This window comes from Squalius cephalus, assembly GCF_949319135.1.
Source record: "Squalius cephalus genome assembly, chromosome: 14".
Classification (NCBI taxonomy): domain Eukaryota; kingdom Metazoa; phylum Chordata; class Actinopteri; order Cypriniformes; family Leuciscidae; genus Squalius; species Squalius cephalus.
Window position 1 is genome coordinate 32,325,920 of NC_137135.1, and position 17,378 is coordinate 32,343,297.

Genomic DNA, 17,378 nt, shown 5'->3' on the forward strand with positions numbered 1-17,378 from the left:
GCTTGTACTATTTGTACTATAAATATAGTTTGCTTATACTATATTTTGCTTGCTTATAAATGACACATTGATAGTGTGGTCTTTAATGCATTGATATGTATACTTTTTAAAGTCCCCTTGTAGTGAAAATCAAGCTTTTAATGTTGTTTATATGTATATGTAGTGTTTTTAATATGCTTTAAGACAAACCATGTGCAAATTCATAAGTCAACACCACTGCTGATTATATTCTCCTTAAAACTGCAGTGAACTACCTTATAACATGTGATCGTCAACAAGTGGATATCAATAGTGGATATCAGAGCTGGTGTGAGTGAGTGGGGCCGGGGCTAATTTGTATATTCATAGAACCGCATATACTAAGAAAAAAACGTTCAATATTTCATTTTGGTGATCAAAGATGAGTTTTAATGGATAAAATGATTGACCACAGGGGGACTATAAAGCATAAGTTACAGTAAAGGTTTTGGTGCCATTGCATGTTTTGAGAAGCCAAGAGAGTAAAGATGGATCAGGCCTTGTTTTGATGATTGAATTAAAGAAATGTAGAAAGAATGAAACGTGCCGCTAGATTCGAGAACTTTAATACAGTTATCACAGACTCTCTAATAATTTCAATGCTGTTCAAATGCCATAAGATGATCAGTATGTGGTCTCAAGTCTCCAAAAACACACACAAAGGAGATTAGAAACATTACATGAGTGCAAAACCTTCCATTAATCCATAACTGTCTAGAAGAGAAATCAGAGGGGAGCGAGTTCAAGGCTCTGTTGTAATAAAAGCCATCTTTCCTTCTCCATTGTTCTGGCTAAAATCATATGAGACTCTCGGTATAAATGGTGGAACTAACTTAATTATGAAAATCCTCCTGCTGCATTGGAAATGGGCTGCAGTAACAGGGGAATAAAAGCTGTTATCCAGACGTGCGTGTGTGTGTGTGTGTGTGAGAGAGAGAGATACCCACCGGGCTTCTCTGCAACTGTCTGCCGTAATAAAAAATCCCTATTGCACTTTGTATTTATCCATTTTTAATGAAGTGTCTCAGCTGTGTGTGTCTCTGAATGAGATGAGAAAGGGAAAAAGGGAGAGGGGATGGAGGGAAAGATCTGGACGCCCTCTGTTCTCTCCCGGACGCCCCTCTCTGAGAGGACCAGAGGTTGTGTGATGACATCACCATCAGCAAACCATGCACTGAAATTGCTTTTCTGTCCCGTGTGGATGTATTTCCTTTTGAAACAGGAAGTAAGGATGAGGAATATCGAAAATGTTTGTAAAAAAATCATGAGTTGTTTTTTGTTAGTCTTGATATTGTTAGTCAGATGCAGGTGATGGTGGGAGGGACATTATTATTCAAGAGAGCATCTGATAGGACACAAATCTGTGTAGTGCAACATGAGAAATCAACATTTTTGGTCTGTTTTGGTAGAAGATATTGTATATTTTTATTTGATTTAGCGCTGGAATACACTACGCGACATTTGCCCAGATTTATTTTTATTCAAACTATGATTCCATTCAGTCGGAGTATATCAAACATGTTTAATATTTTGAGTCGAGAAGACATAGTTTTCATTTGAAAGGCACTACAGGTCACATGTCTCTGTGTTTGTAAGAACTTGAAATTCTGTAAGTCTGTGAATTCTCAGTTGTTTAGTGTATGATTTTTTTTTTTTTTTCTGCAACCTAGTGTTTTAAAATCTGTCGCGTAGTTTATTCCAGCCTTTAGTAGTACACTAGCATAGATGCTTTAAGAGGCTTTTAGTAGATGCTTGTTTCATGGGTTGTTTAAAACGATCAGAGAAACTTCTCGTTTGTTCTCCTTTTCTTTGTTTCTGTTTTGTAACATTTATGAAGAGAGGAAAGGCCTGTGTAGGTGAAGAGAGGTCTTGAGTGGTGATGGGAATGAGGTGGGATTCACAAAGACCCTTATTGTGACAATGACACAGGCTCACATGGGCCTGCTAAACACAATCCGTAGGACGACAACATGAAAGCACCAGTTAAACCGTTTCACAAGCTGTTTATTTATCTAGTGAGTTCATCTCTTTTATTTCTGCACAGCAGCATACAGGGAAATTGTGACAAAATATAAATAAGAAAATCCAACAGTGTTTCTTTTTTTTTTTTACTCTTTTAATTTAATTACAAAAGTGGCAAATTTGTTGATGTCTTCAACATTTGATTCTCAGTCTCTCTCTCTCTCACACAAACCAAGAATGTCACATTGAACAACAACTTAAAATGCATGACGTCATCATCATGATTATTAATATTATGTACAGCTGTCACCTATTAGCAAACAATGCTTAGAGCTTATTGGGATTTCACTTTCGTCCGTAGAATGCACTGGAAAAAAAAATACAATTATGTTATACAAAGATCAAAAATATTATTATAAACCCTTGTTATAAATGGTACACTATATTAATAAACTGCTGTTGACATTTTACATGTAAGTACAAAATCTCGGTGAGGTAGATCCCTCTGAAGTCACTTTTTAAAAGTAAAATACTGAATAGACATCACTTAATTATTTTCCATTTTTCTGTAATTATTTACAGTACAGCAAATCTATGTTCCTTACTTCATTAAAATTGAATTCCTTTGGTAAACACAACTGTCAGAAATGTGCAGTCCTGCAAGTGTCAAATTGTACATTCATGTTTGCATCCTTTTTTTTTTTGTTGTTCTTGTTATTTTGGGGGTTTATTCTTGTACATAATGCAAAAAGGGGCAAATACATTGTTTTTACAAAAAAGCTTTTTATTAAGAACATTCATACGTGCTTTATTCCACCATGGACCATGGAGAACTGATTTGTTGTTGGTTTGTTTTTCATAAACCTCTCCCTTTCCCCTTTGCTCTCCCAGGATGTTTTGGAGAAAGGTGGACTTTGTATCGAGCTGAAGAGAGGCACCCATAGGATTTTTTATTTTTTTTTCCCTCCAGTGTGTGTTCCCCTTCCTCGGGGTGTAAACATTGAAAGGGCACCTCATACAGAAGAATAGCCTGCGGTCACACTTTACATTACAACGTTCATGTTTACTAATGAGCAACACTGCTTTTTTTTAAGCTGCAGGAAATTCACTTATTGTTATCAATATGCTTACATGTAACACTTGTAACATGGACTCTGCAATGTAAAATGCCCGACTCTGTCAGTGGGGTTGGAAATAATTTGGCCGATTATGAAGTTATGCTGACAACATGAACGCGCAACAGAGCCTCTATTGTGTTGCTCTGCGCGTCCGTGCTCGCAATGTCAGGAAACTGTGGAGTGGACTTTCAGGAGAGAGCGGAATGGGACTCAAGTTCATAAATGAAGACATGTGGAACATTCTTTAAAATCGCTTAATGGCAAACTAAACTTTGGTTTAAAGACAAAAACGAGGTGCAAGCTTAGCTTACAGTAAAGAAAATACTTGAGTTGAACAGAAGAGCAACTCCTCTGGTGCCAACATTCACGTTTCCCCATTTTAAACAAAAATAACATCTTATTTCACACAAAATGTGACTATGAATCGTGAATAAACATCTAAAACCTATGCGTGAAAAGGAAAAAATAGCTTTTTATGAATAAAGTATGCAATAAAACTATGGAAATAAAGTATCTATAAAAATATAAGAGATTTTTTTTTTTTCTTTCGTTTAACAAAAACATTGATATCATCTTATTTGTTTGCCTAGTAGTTAAGACTCGGAAAGCCAGTCAATCAGAACAGTCATCTGAAAGAAAATGTTCAGTGCAATACATGTAAGTCTATAGGGGTCTTTTTAGAAGATTTTCACTCGCTTACCACCCACAGCTCTGCCTCCCTTCAGCACTCTCTGGGCAGGCTGGTCTTTGGAGAGAGGGCAGTATTTTATTGTATGCGCGTTGTCCCCGTTGGCACTGCATAGGGGGCATGTGTATGCCCGCAGGATCGGGCACACCACCCTCCCGTCCGGGGTTTTCAGGACGTGCGAGCCGTACACCTCCTCCGGCGCGCCGTTATTCCGACAGAAGACGCAGATCTTTGGCTCCTGCTTGTTGCGCGCGGCCGGTTTCCTCATCTTCCTTTCCACGCCGAACAGATCAAATCCCGCGAAGCCTCCTCCGATGCCCATCTCCCGCTCCTGGGAGGAGGACAGCAGCCCCCCTGTGCCCTGGTTCTGGAAGGGGCTCAGGATGGAGAAGCGCTCTTTCAGGTCCAGGATGGAGGTGGGCGGGGGGCAGCAGCAGGAGTCCAGGTGTCCACCGCTGTCGCCTTCGCCGCCGGCCGCGATTACGCACGGGCACGGAGGGCTGTCGTCCAAGCCCAGAGTGGCTTTCAGGGACTCCGTGATGGAGTTGGGACTCTGGGGGACGCTGTGCTTGTTGTTCTTGGTGACCAGCGTGGAGAGGCCGAGATAGTCATTCCAAAAATTGAAGGTGTAATCGTAGGAGGTGCGCGCGCTCAAGTAGTTGTGGTTCAAAAAATCCATGTTTCTTCGCTCAGCCAAAATGCTTCTCTCAGAGTAAAACAAATGCGATATGCGTATATTCCGTCTCGTTTCTTTCTGTCTGCTCTCCGGGATCGTAAGTGTGCTCAAGTCCAGTGCGTTTCTTGGGTATGTGCGTCTGAAGAACAGGCATCTGGTTATAAGGCTCCAGGAGAGGCAGGAGGAGGGCGGGGCTCTTTTTCAAACCAAGTTTCTGAGCAGCAGATCCACAGCGTGTTTTCTTCCTGCATGACCAGTGACTGTTCACTGCAGTGGAATGACACCAGGCACAGCTTTGTGATGGCAAAATAGCCCAAGAACTGCTTGTTAGAGAGAGATTACACCATTCATATCACGTTTTTTCTTTCTTTCTTAATTTAAGGGGCCAGCGGCACATAATCATGTCCGAGATGATAAAAATGAATTTTTAAAAGCTCAAAACTCATATTTGTCAAATTATAAGAAAGTATACCTTTGTATTCATGTTGGTTTCATGCATTTTTTTTCCAACAACGTTTTGATTGAATGACTTATTGTGTCTTAAAATGTGTAAAAATAAATAAAAAATAAAATAAAAAAGTACTAAATACGTTCATCGTATGCAATAAAATCCTTTTTGACCCAGTAGTGGGGGTCTAAATGGGTCCTCTCTCTCTATTTTATGGTCACATGACTACAAAATGGCTTCCTGTATACTGATTATGCCATACTGACTTAGATTTGGCAAACACAATATTTTAAAATATTAATAATATTCTAAAATAAACTCATCTCTAAGTTTTGAAATACACTTTAATGAAGGATTATACAAAATCTTTTTTTTTTTCCTTGAATTTTAATGAGTCTTTTTACAGTCTTCAGGCAGTTACACCACCCAAAATGAAAAAATAAAAAAAATAAAAAAATGAAAAAGAAAAAAAGAAGTTATTTAAAGAATAGAATCTGTCTTTTTATGTTTTTGACCTTAGGACAAAATCTCTACAAAAAAAAGTATTATAGTTGCATAATGTAAGGTCTCGTTTAACAGATTCAGCTCTCATTCAAATATTGAATGCTCCTCTGGCAAAATATGAAGGGAAAATGACCACTGCAGTCTATTCACAGATGATACATTATTTCATGGGATTTCCTCTCTCGCCTCAGTGACATCTCACATTCACAGTAGCTTCTTTCTTTGGTGTGAGATACTGGGCTTTGTGTGCAGTGCCGAGGCTTTACAGTGCAGCGAAAGGAGCTGCAGTTTGTATGTGTTCAGGATTACGGGACAGGATCAGATTACACGTGTGTCATTAGAAACAGAGGGTCTTGGGCGCACATGGGCTCTTTGTTCTTTGAGAACATGCCATGTGCGCACCTGCGGGCCAGAGTCGATTTTACTGTCGATTAGCATGTTTTTTCTCGGATATTTCAGTCACTTATTCAGTTAGAATGATATTCAAATTTGAGATTGACTTTAAGGAATACTACAGGTGACACTTCGAAATAAGGTTCCATTTGTGCATTAACTAACAATGAGAAATACATTTGTTGCTGTAATTATTAATCTTTTATTAAGGTTATTTAATAAAAATGCAACTGTTCATTGTTAGTTCATAAATAGCAATGTTTAAGTAAATGTTGAAATTACTCCAAGATAAATAAAGAAGTTTTTCATGGTTAGTTCATGCTATGTTAACAAAAACAAAACCTTATTGTAAAGTGTTACCATAATTGTTTATTTCCCTTTAAATATGTTTCTTTGACCAATTTGAGATACATTATTGAAGCTTTGTAGTTTATGTTATCAGTTGAACTTATCTCAGATTAGAAGTAGTGGTTGCACTTTATTTGACAGTACGTTTACTTACAGTGTACTTACCTAAGAAAGTACTGGGTAATATAAGGTACTTAAACTACATGAGCTAAGGTTAGGTTTAGGTAAAGGTTCAGGGTTAGTACCTAGTTATTACCGAGTTATTACTATAATAATTACATATGGGGAAGGGATGGGGTTTAGTATAATAAGAAAATATGATGCATTCTCTTCTGATTGTATCCTATCATGAATAATATGATGTAAGACAATCTAAGTAGGCTGATTTGGAGACAATTACTGCACCAGTGGTTTAGATATATATATATATATATATATATATATATAAAACTACAGCACATCCAATGCAACTATAAATGAGACTCAGGATTGTGTATCTTGTGCGAACCCAAAGGCTCCAGCTCAGATGTCAGTATATTTGCTCGGAGCCTGCAGATCTTTTATGCTCCTCCTGCTGTGGCCTTGACTCTGTGTGAAAAGCTGCAATGGTTGAGGGTCATTATTCGACAGGCTCTTGGCTCAGAGCTGTCCTGGATCCGGCTCAGCCCACACGGTCCAGAAAGACATGTAATGAGCGTCTCGCCAAATTAACTCATCTTTGGGTAAACAAAAGGCTAATTTGCATTTTTGTGTTTTGTTCAAGACCCCATGATTTGGGGACACAGGTGCACAGCAGCTGATTTTGCACCCCACACATAAATAATAGCCTAGTGTGTCTGCCACAGAACATCACTGTAATAAATTAAGTGTGGTTATATTAAATGATTGATTCAGAGCTTGCCTACCAGAGACAGGAAATTATGTTCACAACTCACGTGCTCGTGCAATTAGGTATAAACTTATTTTAAGACAGGACACCTGAAACACGCAGTACCTCAGTCCGACCACCGGGTGTCTGTGTGAGCTCAGAGGAGCATCTAATTGGCATTACGTCATCGAGTAGGCCTATGCTGGAGTGCAGCAGCTTGTATAACAAGATCTAAGAACAATACAGTAAACACTTACACTTGCTGTGGCCCTGCCAGAAATAGAGAGCAGGGCACAGCTGTGAATTACAATAATCACTGAGGACGATATCCAGGTCATTCCTTCAATGCAGTTTTCACGTCCTCATCTTTGTTATCGGGGTACGTATTCATTTTATATTACATTTATGCATTTAGCAGACACTTTTATCCAAGAAGAATAAGCAATTTGTCAAAAAACCAACAATATTTGTAATCTACAATGTCTTTACAATGGCTTTTAATGGAGAGAGAGAGAGAGAGAGAGAGAGAGAGAGAGAGAGAGAGAGTGAGTGAGTGAGTGTGTGTGATGGAAATCATATTACGGTAGTTCATTTTTCTTTTATCTTAATATCACAAGTAAACAAAGGGGTGAATTTTAAATACTTTGACTACATTGCATTGCATTTTAGCCACGTCCCCATGTGTGGCACTAGCTTCTATCATGAAAAAACCTGGCATGTCAAGTTGGCCTCTTTTTCCTAGCCATGACCGCGCCCATATTCTCCTCTTTCGCTTCCTCCTCTTTTTTCAGCACACATAAAAACCACAACTGCCAAAGTACGATTCATCCTGCTCTATTTGTTTACAACAAGCGCTTGCTGGTGACATTTCAATATTCTATGCCAACTTGTGTCGTAGCCTACGATTCAATAGGTTTCATCCTTGTACAGTTTACGTATATGTCGTACCCAAGTTTATTGAAGTATTAATGATCTTATAGAATTGCCGAAATCGCAAACTCTGTAGCAGGCATCAAAGGGACTATATGTGTAGAATTCAGAAATCCTTGTTATTAGCGAGACCGGTGGCCATTAAATGAACTGCAGTTTAGCAATGTATTGCTCATGCTCCTGTACACCTAACATTCAAGAGACTGAACATGATAAAAGGCAAACCCACGGCAAAGTTCTTTTTTTGTACTTTGCTTAGAAGTAAAAAGAAGTTGGAATTTCCTTTGCAGCGATAGTGAACATCCAGACTCCACGCGGCTGAGAGCGACGTTTAGATGAGTTATATGTAGGCTAAATATGTGCTGTGCGTTTTCCTCTCAATAACAACATAAACACAAAACCAAAATGACAGCGTGGGAAAACAGCAGTTAAGAAAGAATCTGATCATGGTGGATAAGTTTGCACCAGCTCTGCAATTATCCTGAAATGTGCACCTGTCTGTAATTATCAAGTGCTCCTAAAGACCTTAATTAGCTGGTTCAGATGTGTTTGATCAGGGTTGGAGCTGAACTTTGCAGGAACGGTACAGTAGATCTCAAGGAACAGGATTGGCCACCCCAATCTACAGGCTTTCATAGACAACCTACAGTAGGAAGTTTTGTTAAAAGATGTTCACACATTACTAATAAAAAAGCGATCAATACATAAAAATTCTTACATCCAGTATAGCCTCTTTAAAATATGCAAGCATTATTTAAAGGTTAAAAAAAAGAGTTCAAATAGTACGGCATAACAGGAATGACCCATTTATGATTCAAAAGCATAATTATCATTCTTAACCATGATTGTTATATGGCAACACTCATTTTTCAGTGGTGACTCATTACCTGCACCTAACTGCATTTCAGGTTGCTGTAGTATTTATGTTTGATGACTCAAAGTTTTTAGAGAAGAAACATTTTAAGAACACTCTAAGTAATGAAGTAAGAATCTATGTAATGACAAAGAGCATTAGTATTCCCTGCAGGGAGGAGCATAAGAGTAAGATTTCTATCGATAGCAGTGTTTCCTGCCACAGCGTGGGCAGAGGCCACACTCAACCATGTTGGAGTACAAAAGACCTTCCTCTATTCTGATTAATTATATTCCTTCAGGAATGTGGACACTGGGCTCCTCCAGCACGGCTACCATCGCCAGCCACTGTACGTCTAATTAAAAGTGGAGGAGAGCTCTGTGAACCTCTGCCAGAGCGGAGGATTAAGTCTATTTAAAGAGGGAATTCAATAGAATGCCGAATACCTTGCTGCTTATCCGAGCGGAAAGTGGTGAAGAAGATGTGCTTTGTGTAAATTTGCACTCGGCTTAGTGGCTTTTCTTTCTTTTTGAGCACTGCATTGTCTGGACTTTTGACCCCTTTGGTACTGGTTGAGGTTTTGGGCTGTGTCGCATGTGGAGGGCAACAGGTGCAAACGTTTGTTTCAAAAAGACCCTTTAGGTGTTTGCACACCACTGACTTCAGAGTTGTGTGTTGTATGTGAAGAGATCTCAAGACAGTTAAAACAAGCACTCTGAGTGTTTATAATGAACAGTTATATAATCTTTTTTACAGTATTGCTATTTTTGGTTATTATTATTTGTATACAGAAAGTTGAAAGTATACATTTAGGCCTATGAGAATGAGGTAAAAATTCAAATCTAAAGTCAACTATATTTTGAATTTTTTGAAGAACATACGAGTGCTGCTTGTCCAAACAATGGTATGTCATATGTCATTGCTAGGTGGTTGCTAGGGCATTGCTAGGTGGTTTCTTTGGGTGTTATGTAGAGCTGCACGATTCTGGATACATTAAGAATCACGATTTATTTGAAAAAAGAAAATCACGATTCTCCCACGATGATAGACAACTAAGCAAAATAACATGTAATTACGTCATTCGGAGCCTGAATCTGCAAAGTAGTGATCCTGAGGTGGAGCCGCGACATCAAGGTCCCGGACACACTCCCGCTCCCACAGACTTAATCACAAGCACAGCTGTCAATCATGATGTTACACCCCCGTTTTATAGCATCAAATAGGCTGACTATCTAAAACCAAACTTACTGGGAAAACGAACACTTGAAAATACATCAGCATGATAAGAAATAGCTAAAATTACAGAAACCATCTTTGGAAAACAAATATTTGAAGTGTAATTGGATTTTTTTTTGTTTGGCTCACATCCCATTCGATTAGAGGGCGGGGTTTAAGACCTATACTGCAGCCAGCCACCAGGAGGCGATCAAAATACTTTGGCTTACCTTTTCAGAACTTGTGCAGCACACTTGGCGCCCTATCTTGCACCCAGCGCAATTGACTTTGTACACCGATGCATGTATCATTCCTATTTTGCACCCGCGCACAGCAGACTTTTCCCTCCACAGACGCACGTCGGTGAGTTAAGAAATGAACTTGCGCTCCCCGGGGCAGTTCAGCGCAAAGAGGAGGCGTGTTCCGGCGCAAACGTTCCCTGGTGGTATTTTGCAGGTTTAGAAAACAATTCCGCCACTGACCAGGAAAAACCTAGTCTAAAGTCAGTGGCGTGTTGTGCATGTTATTCATATGCTATTTTACATTTACATTTACATTTATTCATTTAGCTGACGCTTTTATCCAAAGCGACTTACAATTGCTATATATGTCAGAGGTCGCACGCCTCTGGAGCAACTAGGGGTTAAGTGTCTTGCTCAGGGACACATTGGTGTCTCACAGTGGATTCGAACCCGGGTCTCTTACACCAAAGGCATGTGTCTTATCCATTGTGCCACTCCACCCATTTTAAGGGTGCATGCTTGGCCATAATCAATGTAGCGTGTGCACAACGCGCATACACTTTGCTTCTCTCATCTACACACAGACGCTGCAGTTCTCATTTTTATAAAACCATACAATATTACAAGGAAAAATATTAACACACGAGGGGAATCATTGTTGTGTCCATGAAGATGTGAAAAAATAGGCATAAATCTAGCTTACACATTTACCCAAATTATTATACAGTACACCTGTTTAACCAAAGCTAATTTGGGTGGGTTTCTCCCATCCCCAATGTAACTTCTCTGTGTTTTACGGCCGTGACGAGAACGTCAGTCTCCTCGGCTGTGAACCGCTCCTGGCGTGCGCCTGGCAAATCCGCCGTTACAATAGCAATCCGCCATGGAAAAAGCGCCTGCTCTTAAAGGGAATGTGAGATGTCGCTCTGATTGGTTTATTTCACGCCTAAACCACACGTATGAATAATGAAGCTACTTCAGACCAACCCATTTTAGATTTGCGTCGGGCGCAATAGTCAGTTATCCCGCCGGTATAATAGCAACAGCGCCCAAGACCCGCCCACAAAGTTACTTGCGTTTCGCGCTTGATACTTGCGTTTCAGATCGTTAAAATAGGGCCCTTGGCCTTAATAAGCACCGCTAAGTTTTCCCTCACAATCACTATTTCTTTTTGAAAAATGTCTAAATTTGGAGCCTATACTGAAAGTGTATCAGAAGGTGATTTTACAAATTAGCAGTAGATATTAAAATGATAAATGTCCTCTGTGGCGTGACTCTTAGCGGCTTATCCATGTATCAGAAATAAAACAGCGTCATTACCGCGCTACATTCATAATGCTGCAACATTACATCATAAGACAGGATGAGAAATTAGTACAGGCTCAGTTTCTCCCTTGGTATGACTGTCTGATTTATCGGCATCATCAATTATGCAGCGGTATATCCAACCGGGAGTCTCCACGGGACACTGCTCTCCATAGCACCAAATGATGCAGTACATAGCAGGACAGGCGGCAAGACTCTTATCGAGATAGTTTCTGCTCCGTCAGAGTTTCCTCCTTTATGCTGTTACCCTTGAGTTGATGGAATCGTTTAAATAGTTGCAGAGTTGGGTAATATGTTCCTGGCATCTCTCTCCTTCCCCTCAAGCTACAGTATGTCCAATATTACAAATGATTGAAGATCTTGGTGGGGGCTTCTTTTTCTCTGACTGAAATATTAATGGTCACATTATTACTTAATTTTGTTGTGACTCAAAGGAATTAATATCCATCCATTAAACGGCGCTAATTCAGCCCCTGTCTGGAGAAAGCCTGCCCGCGCCGTACAGGGAATCACATTAGCCTGTGAATGATCTATGGCACCGGTATGGCGTCTATGACTGCAAACTGATTTAGTGGTTTGAGCTGACAAACTGATGAGTGCACAAGCAGTTGCTGACCAAGGGAAACATTTACTTTTAATGAGATATATTGTTGCGCCCATCACTCGGAGTGTAATGCTCGCATTAGCTTGATGCATAACCTGACTTGCATATGCGGCTCTGGTTCTAATTGCAGCCCAGTCAACAGAAGCTGACAAATGGGATTTAAAGCACTTTATAAATACTAGTTTTGTGCACTTGCTATTGGCGCTATCTTTCTCTGAGTTTAATCATCACATTTAGCTTGCATATTAAACAGGGTTTGCTGAGGTAATGCTAAAGCGCGCCATGTAGGCCCTGTTTACACATGGCGTTACCATCCGACGTGAGTTATTCGATAACAAGTGGTCAGGAGAGACAGATTGCTGGTGGTGACATTCATTTCAAGTGGATTTCAGGAAGTCTTCCCAAGTTCCCTGAGAAGGGTATTAAGACGCTGCGTCATGTTGCCATACATCCGGCATGCCTACGTCTTCCTTCAGACAATATGAAGCTGATGACATGTTCTCTAGGCGCCCTTTTATAGTCAGCCAGTGCGCCTGTGACGTCATATGACTGCAGTAGCCAATCAGAAATTGGCGTTTAACATACGTGCCTTATTAGGAGTGTTCTCATAGCTTCGACTGACGACGCAGCGAAGAGTTCCACTTCGAAAGGGAAACGATTTTAATAGTTTTAGTTTTAGTTAACAATAATATAATTCGCTACTGCATATTGACAAAGCACACAGTGTCTAATGTTTCCAAACACATTTCCATATTTAAATCTCGCTGCAAACATGACGTTTCAAGCAGAATGCTCATTGTTATTTTAGTCTCGCCTATATTCGTTTCACATGATCTGTGTCACTGCATGTTGATGTCAGGCAAGCTGGAGAAGTTTTGTGCATATGAGTTTTTCCAACGTTTTAGAGCAGATGATTATTTTTGAAAACCCATGCTTTAGCACAGTGGTTAATTGACAGATAAGTAGGCGGTGCTTCACAGCTGTCCAGGACACATCAAGGAGGATTTAGCATTTACATTACAAATGCAGTGTGGTCACATGTGTTTCTGGCTACCTCCAAATGTGGTTTGATTGGATCACAAAAGACTCCACACCTCATTTACACATGTATTTACACTGTAGTAAAATTAAAATATGTTGTACAATATTTACAGCTGTATTTACACTATAATATATATAGAAACGAGGAATAGTAATACTACAGACACTTCTAGTTTTTGAGGTTGACAATGCACCACTACATCACCTGACCAGACATCTCATTAATTTTTTTTATTTATTTGATTTGATCAGGGACAATGCACAAAAAAACATTAGTCTAAAAAAGAAGAGATGTCATGTGCCAGGTTACAGCAAAAAATGCTAGTTTCCACCCGCTGTCCCTGGACAGGTTGATATTATACTTACAAAAGTTCATAAAATATATACAGAATAACACATGGAAGGATTACTTCACTCACATCATAAAAACACTCATAATGGACCTAATCATCAGTGAACTTTCACCTGCAGTGGCCATTTTGTGTCAGCCTGTTCTCAAATACATACATTTTCAGAAAAAAAAAAAAAATTATAAAAAAAATCTTAAAACAAAGAATACAAACTATGTGCAAGTAAACCTAAATTAAAATAGAAAATTCTGAAAACATGTTTAATTTAAAGGATGTTTATACATTTATTGGTTTACTGATTTATATATAACCCAAACCACACACACAATATATATATATATGTATAGTGTATATATATGGTATAGTGAGAGTTCAACGATGATTAGGTCCGTTAATGAGATGTCTGGTCATTGATGTAGTGGTGCATTGTCAACCTCAAAAACTATAAGTGGCTGTAGCATTTCTGTTCCTTAATTCTTCCTCTCTCTATTCTTTTCTTCCTCTCATCTCTCTTTCTCCCAGCGCTTTCAAGTCATGCTTCTTGTTCTTGTATTGATATGTGTGACGGTACAGATTAAGTCTAATCCCTGCTGGTTACATTATCGATTACCAACATGAGGATGATTATGGGCTCAATTTGAAGGGGAAAAAAGTCATTTTTCACCACTTGCTATGTCTTTGGGCTGGTCTCCTCCACTATCTGTCCAGTTCTCCACCGTGTTGATGACACAAATAGCCTTCACTTCCAACAGTGTGGCATATGTGCTAATCTAATCAGGAAGCTAAATTCGTTCTGCATGATCTCGTCCTTTGGGTTCTCACGCTTAGGACAAATCGTTCAGGCTCTGCCAGCTAAATTTCTTTCAGACATGCAGGAATGATTGTCTGTGGAAATCAGCACATACAAGATGCTAAAGTCTCCGGGCCAACACTATCTTGTGACATTTACAATGGTTCAATTGCAACAACCACCTTGCTTTAGCAACAGACCACCAGTTAAAACCACCTAGGCTCAAGTGTTTCCAGCAGTGTGATGTTCATGGGATGGTTAATTTATTAAACTGCATGTCATAGTGTGTTATTTTGTATGCATCTCACAGACAATCTCCAGTCTGGAAACCAAAGTACTGTTTCTGCAGGCACTTCTCAGCATCTCTTTTGTGTGCTTCAGTGCATTCCTGCTGAGTCTTGCTATCATCTAAAGTAAACTGTAAACAATAACCCAAACCACACCAGAAGCAAGAATTTAGAGTATACAAAAGGTGGCTCTTAGGGCACACAAAAAAAAAAAAAAAAAAAAAAACAATGGGCTGCGTGTTTGCAAATCTATAATTAAATTTTCCTAAGGCAGCAGTTAAAAGAAAATGAAAATTCAATCATTATTTACTTTACCTCATATGGCTTTCCAAACCCATGCCATTCTTTTTTTATATTATTTGTTATTCACTTAAAAGCTTCCTCAAATTAAATATGGTTGCAGGTTTTATTTTAAAGATGTTTGGTTGTGAGACACTAAAAAACATAGATTTTTGCTGTGAAAAATGCTTTAAAGTGCCCTTGTGTTATTTTAAAGATTCCTAATATTGTTCTGGAGTTTCCTATACAATAGGTTTACATGCATTCAAGGTCAAAAAAACACTTTCGCTTTCTCGTAATATAGATTGCAGAATTACCTCTTTTCTCAAAGTGTCTGAAACTGTTCAATAAAGGATTCGGTCTCTCTTAACCCCTCCTCTCCGAAAACTTCCTCTACTCTGATTGGTCAGATGGCCCAGTCTGTTGTGACTGGTCGACTGTTTACAGTGCATGTCGGAAACTAAATGCTTCCCTAGCACTTGATACACAGTGATAAGAACAGTAATGTTGGTGTCGGTTTTACCGTATCATTTCGAGCTCGAGTCTTCATCCTTTAGAAATGCAAAGTGGATTTGCTTTCGCAGCGCAGAAAACAGCATCTTCTCGACATGTCAACAACACAAACCAAACTCTTCCAGGCCTCAGCTAAAGCTACAGTGTTTAAGGGCCATGATTAGACAGCCAATGAAGACCATAGACTGGCATTATGCAAATTTGTAACAAATCTACATAGGTTCGAGCAGGAACTAAGACTGGAATTACTGATGACTCGTTTCAGGCAGTTCAGAATTGGTTCTTTCTTTTGGGAGACAATAACTCTAATTATCATTCACTTAGATTTTTTTTCAATTTTGCAGACCGTTTACATTCACAAACAGCTACATTACACTATTATTACAAATGTAACATCCGAAAAAGCACAATAGGGGCACTTTAAAGTGGTCTTTTGTGGACAGGGTCTTTTCTGTTGCCACACAATGATTTTGTATTGAACTTTTGGAATATAGCACACCAGTGTATGCACTGGAGGATGTGGTCGTACATTTTTATGTCTCTTTTGGAGACTTCATCACAATGAACTGTCGCTGTAAAAATAAATATATGGAGATTCTTCAAATTCCCCTTTTGTTTTATGGAACAAAATACAGATTTGGTATGATACATAGAAAATAATGAACAGTTAGAAAATATGTAAATGGTAAATAATTTAATTATAGGAAAAAAATTATAGAATTTACAATCTATATATATATACAGTATATATATATATATATACACTCACCCAAAGGATTATTAGGAACACCTGTGCAACTTCTCATTAATGCAATTATCTAATCAACCAATCACATGGCAGTTGCTTCAATGCATTTAAGGGTGTGATCCTGGTCAAGACAATCTCCTGAACTCCAAACTGAATGTCAGAATGGGAAAGAAAGGTGATTTAAGCAATTTTGAGCGTGGCATGGTTGTTTGATGCCAGACGGGCCGGTCTGAGTATTTCACAATCTGCTCAGTTACTGGGATTTTCACGCACAACCATTTCTAGGGTTTACAAAGAATGGTGTGAAAAGGGAAAAACATCCAGTATGCGGCAGTCCTGTGGCCGAAAATGCCTTGTTGATGCTAGAGGTCAGAGGAGAATGGGCCGACTGATTCAAGCTGATAGAAGAGCAACTTTGACTGAAATAACCACTCGTTACAACCGAGGTATGCAGCAAAGCATTTGTGAAGCCACAACACGCACAACCTTGAGGCGGATGGGCTACAACAGCAGAAGACCCCACCAGGTACCACTCATCTCCACTACAAATAGGAAAAAGAGGCTACAATTTGCACGAGCTCACCCAAATTGGACAGTTGAAGACTGGAAAAATGTTGTCTGGTCTGATTAGTCTCGATTTCTGTTGAGACATTCAGATGGTAGAGTCAGAATTTGGCATAAACAGAATGAGAACATGGATCCATCATGCCTTGTTACCACTGTGCAGGCTGGTGGTGGTGGTGTAATGATGTGGGGGATGTTTTCTTGGCACACTTTAGGCCCCTTAGTGCCAATTGGGCATCGTTTAAATGCCACGGCCTACTTGAGCATTGTTTCTGACCATGTCCATCCCTTTATGACCACCATGCATGTACCCATCCTCTGATGGCTACTTCCAGCAGGATAATGCACCATGTCACAAAGCTCGAATCATTTCAAATTGGTTTCTTGAACATGACAATGAGTTCACTGTACTAAAATGGCCCCCACAGTCACCAGATCTCAACCCAATAGAGCATCTTTGGGATGTGGTGGAACGGGAGCTTCGTGCCCTGAATGTGCATCCCACAAATCTCCATCAACTGCAAGATGCTATCCTATCAATATGGGCCAACATTTCTAAAGAATGCTTTCAGCACCTTGTTGAATCAATGCCACGTAGAATTAAGGCAGCTCT

The 17,378-nt window shown here is 39.4% G+C and overlaps 1 protein-coding gene across 1 annotated transcript; it reads right to left on the reverse strand.

The window, feature by feature from the left end:
* Positions 1-2,743: 2,743 nt before the first annotated feature.
* nanos1 (nanos homolog 1) lies at positions 2,744-4,893 on the reverse strand. The gene has a single exon (XM_079893487.1). It carries the CDS (start codon positions 4,463-4,465, stop codon positions 3,776-3,778), a length of 690 nt encoding a protein of 229 aa, XP_079749613.1. The 5' UTR covers positions 4,466-4,893; the 3' UTR covers positions 2,744-3,775.
* Positions 4,894-17,378: the final 12,485 nt, after the last annotated feature.

Excerpts from the sequence above, each read along its gene's own strand:
- nanos1 (XM_079893487.1), bottom strand. The coding sequence starts at position 4,465 with ATGGATTTTTTGAACCACAACTACTTGAGCGCGCGCACCTCCTACGAT.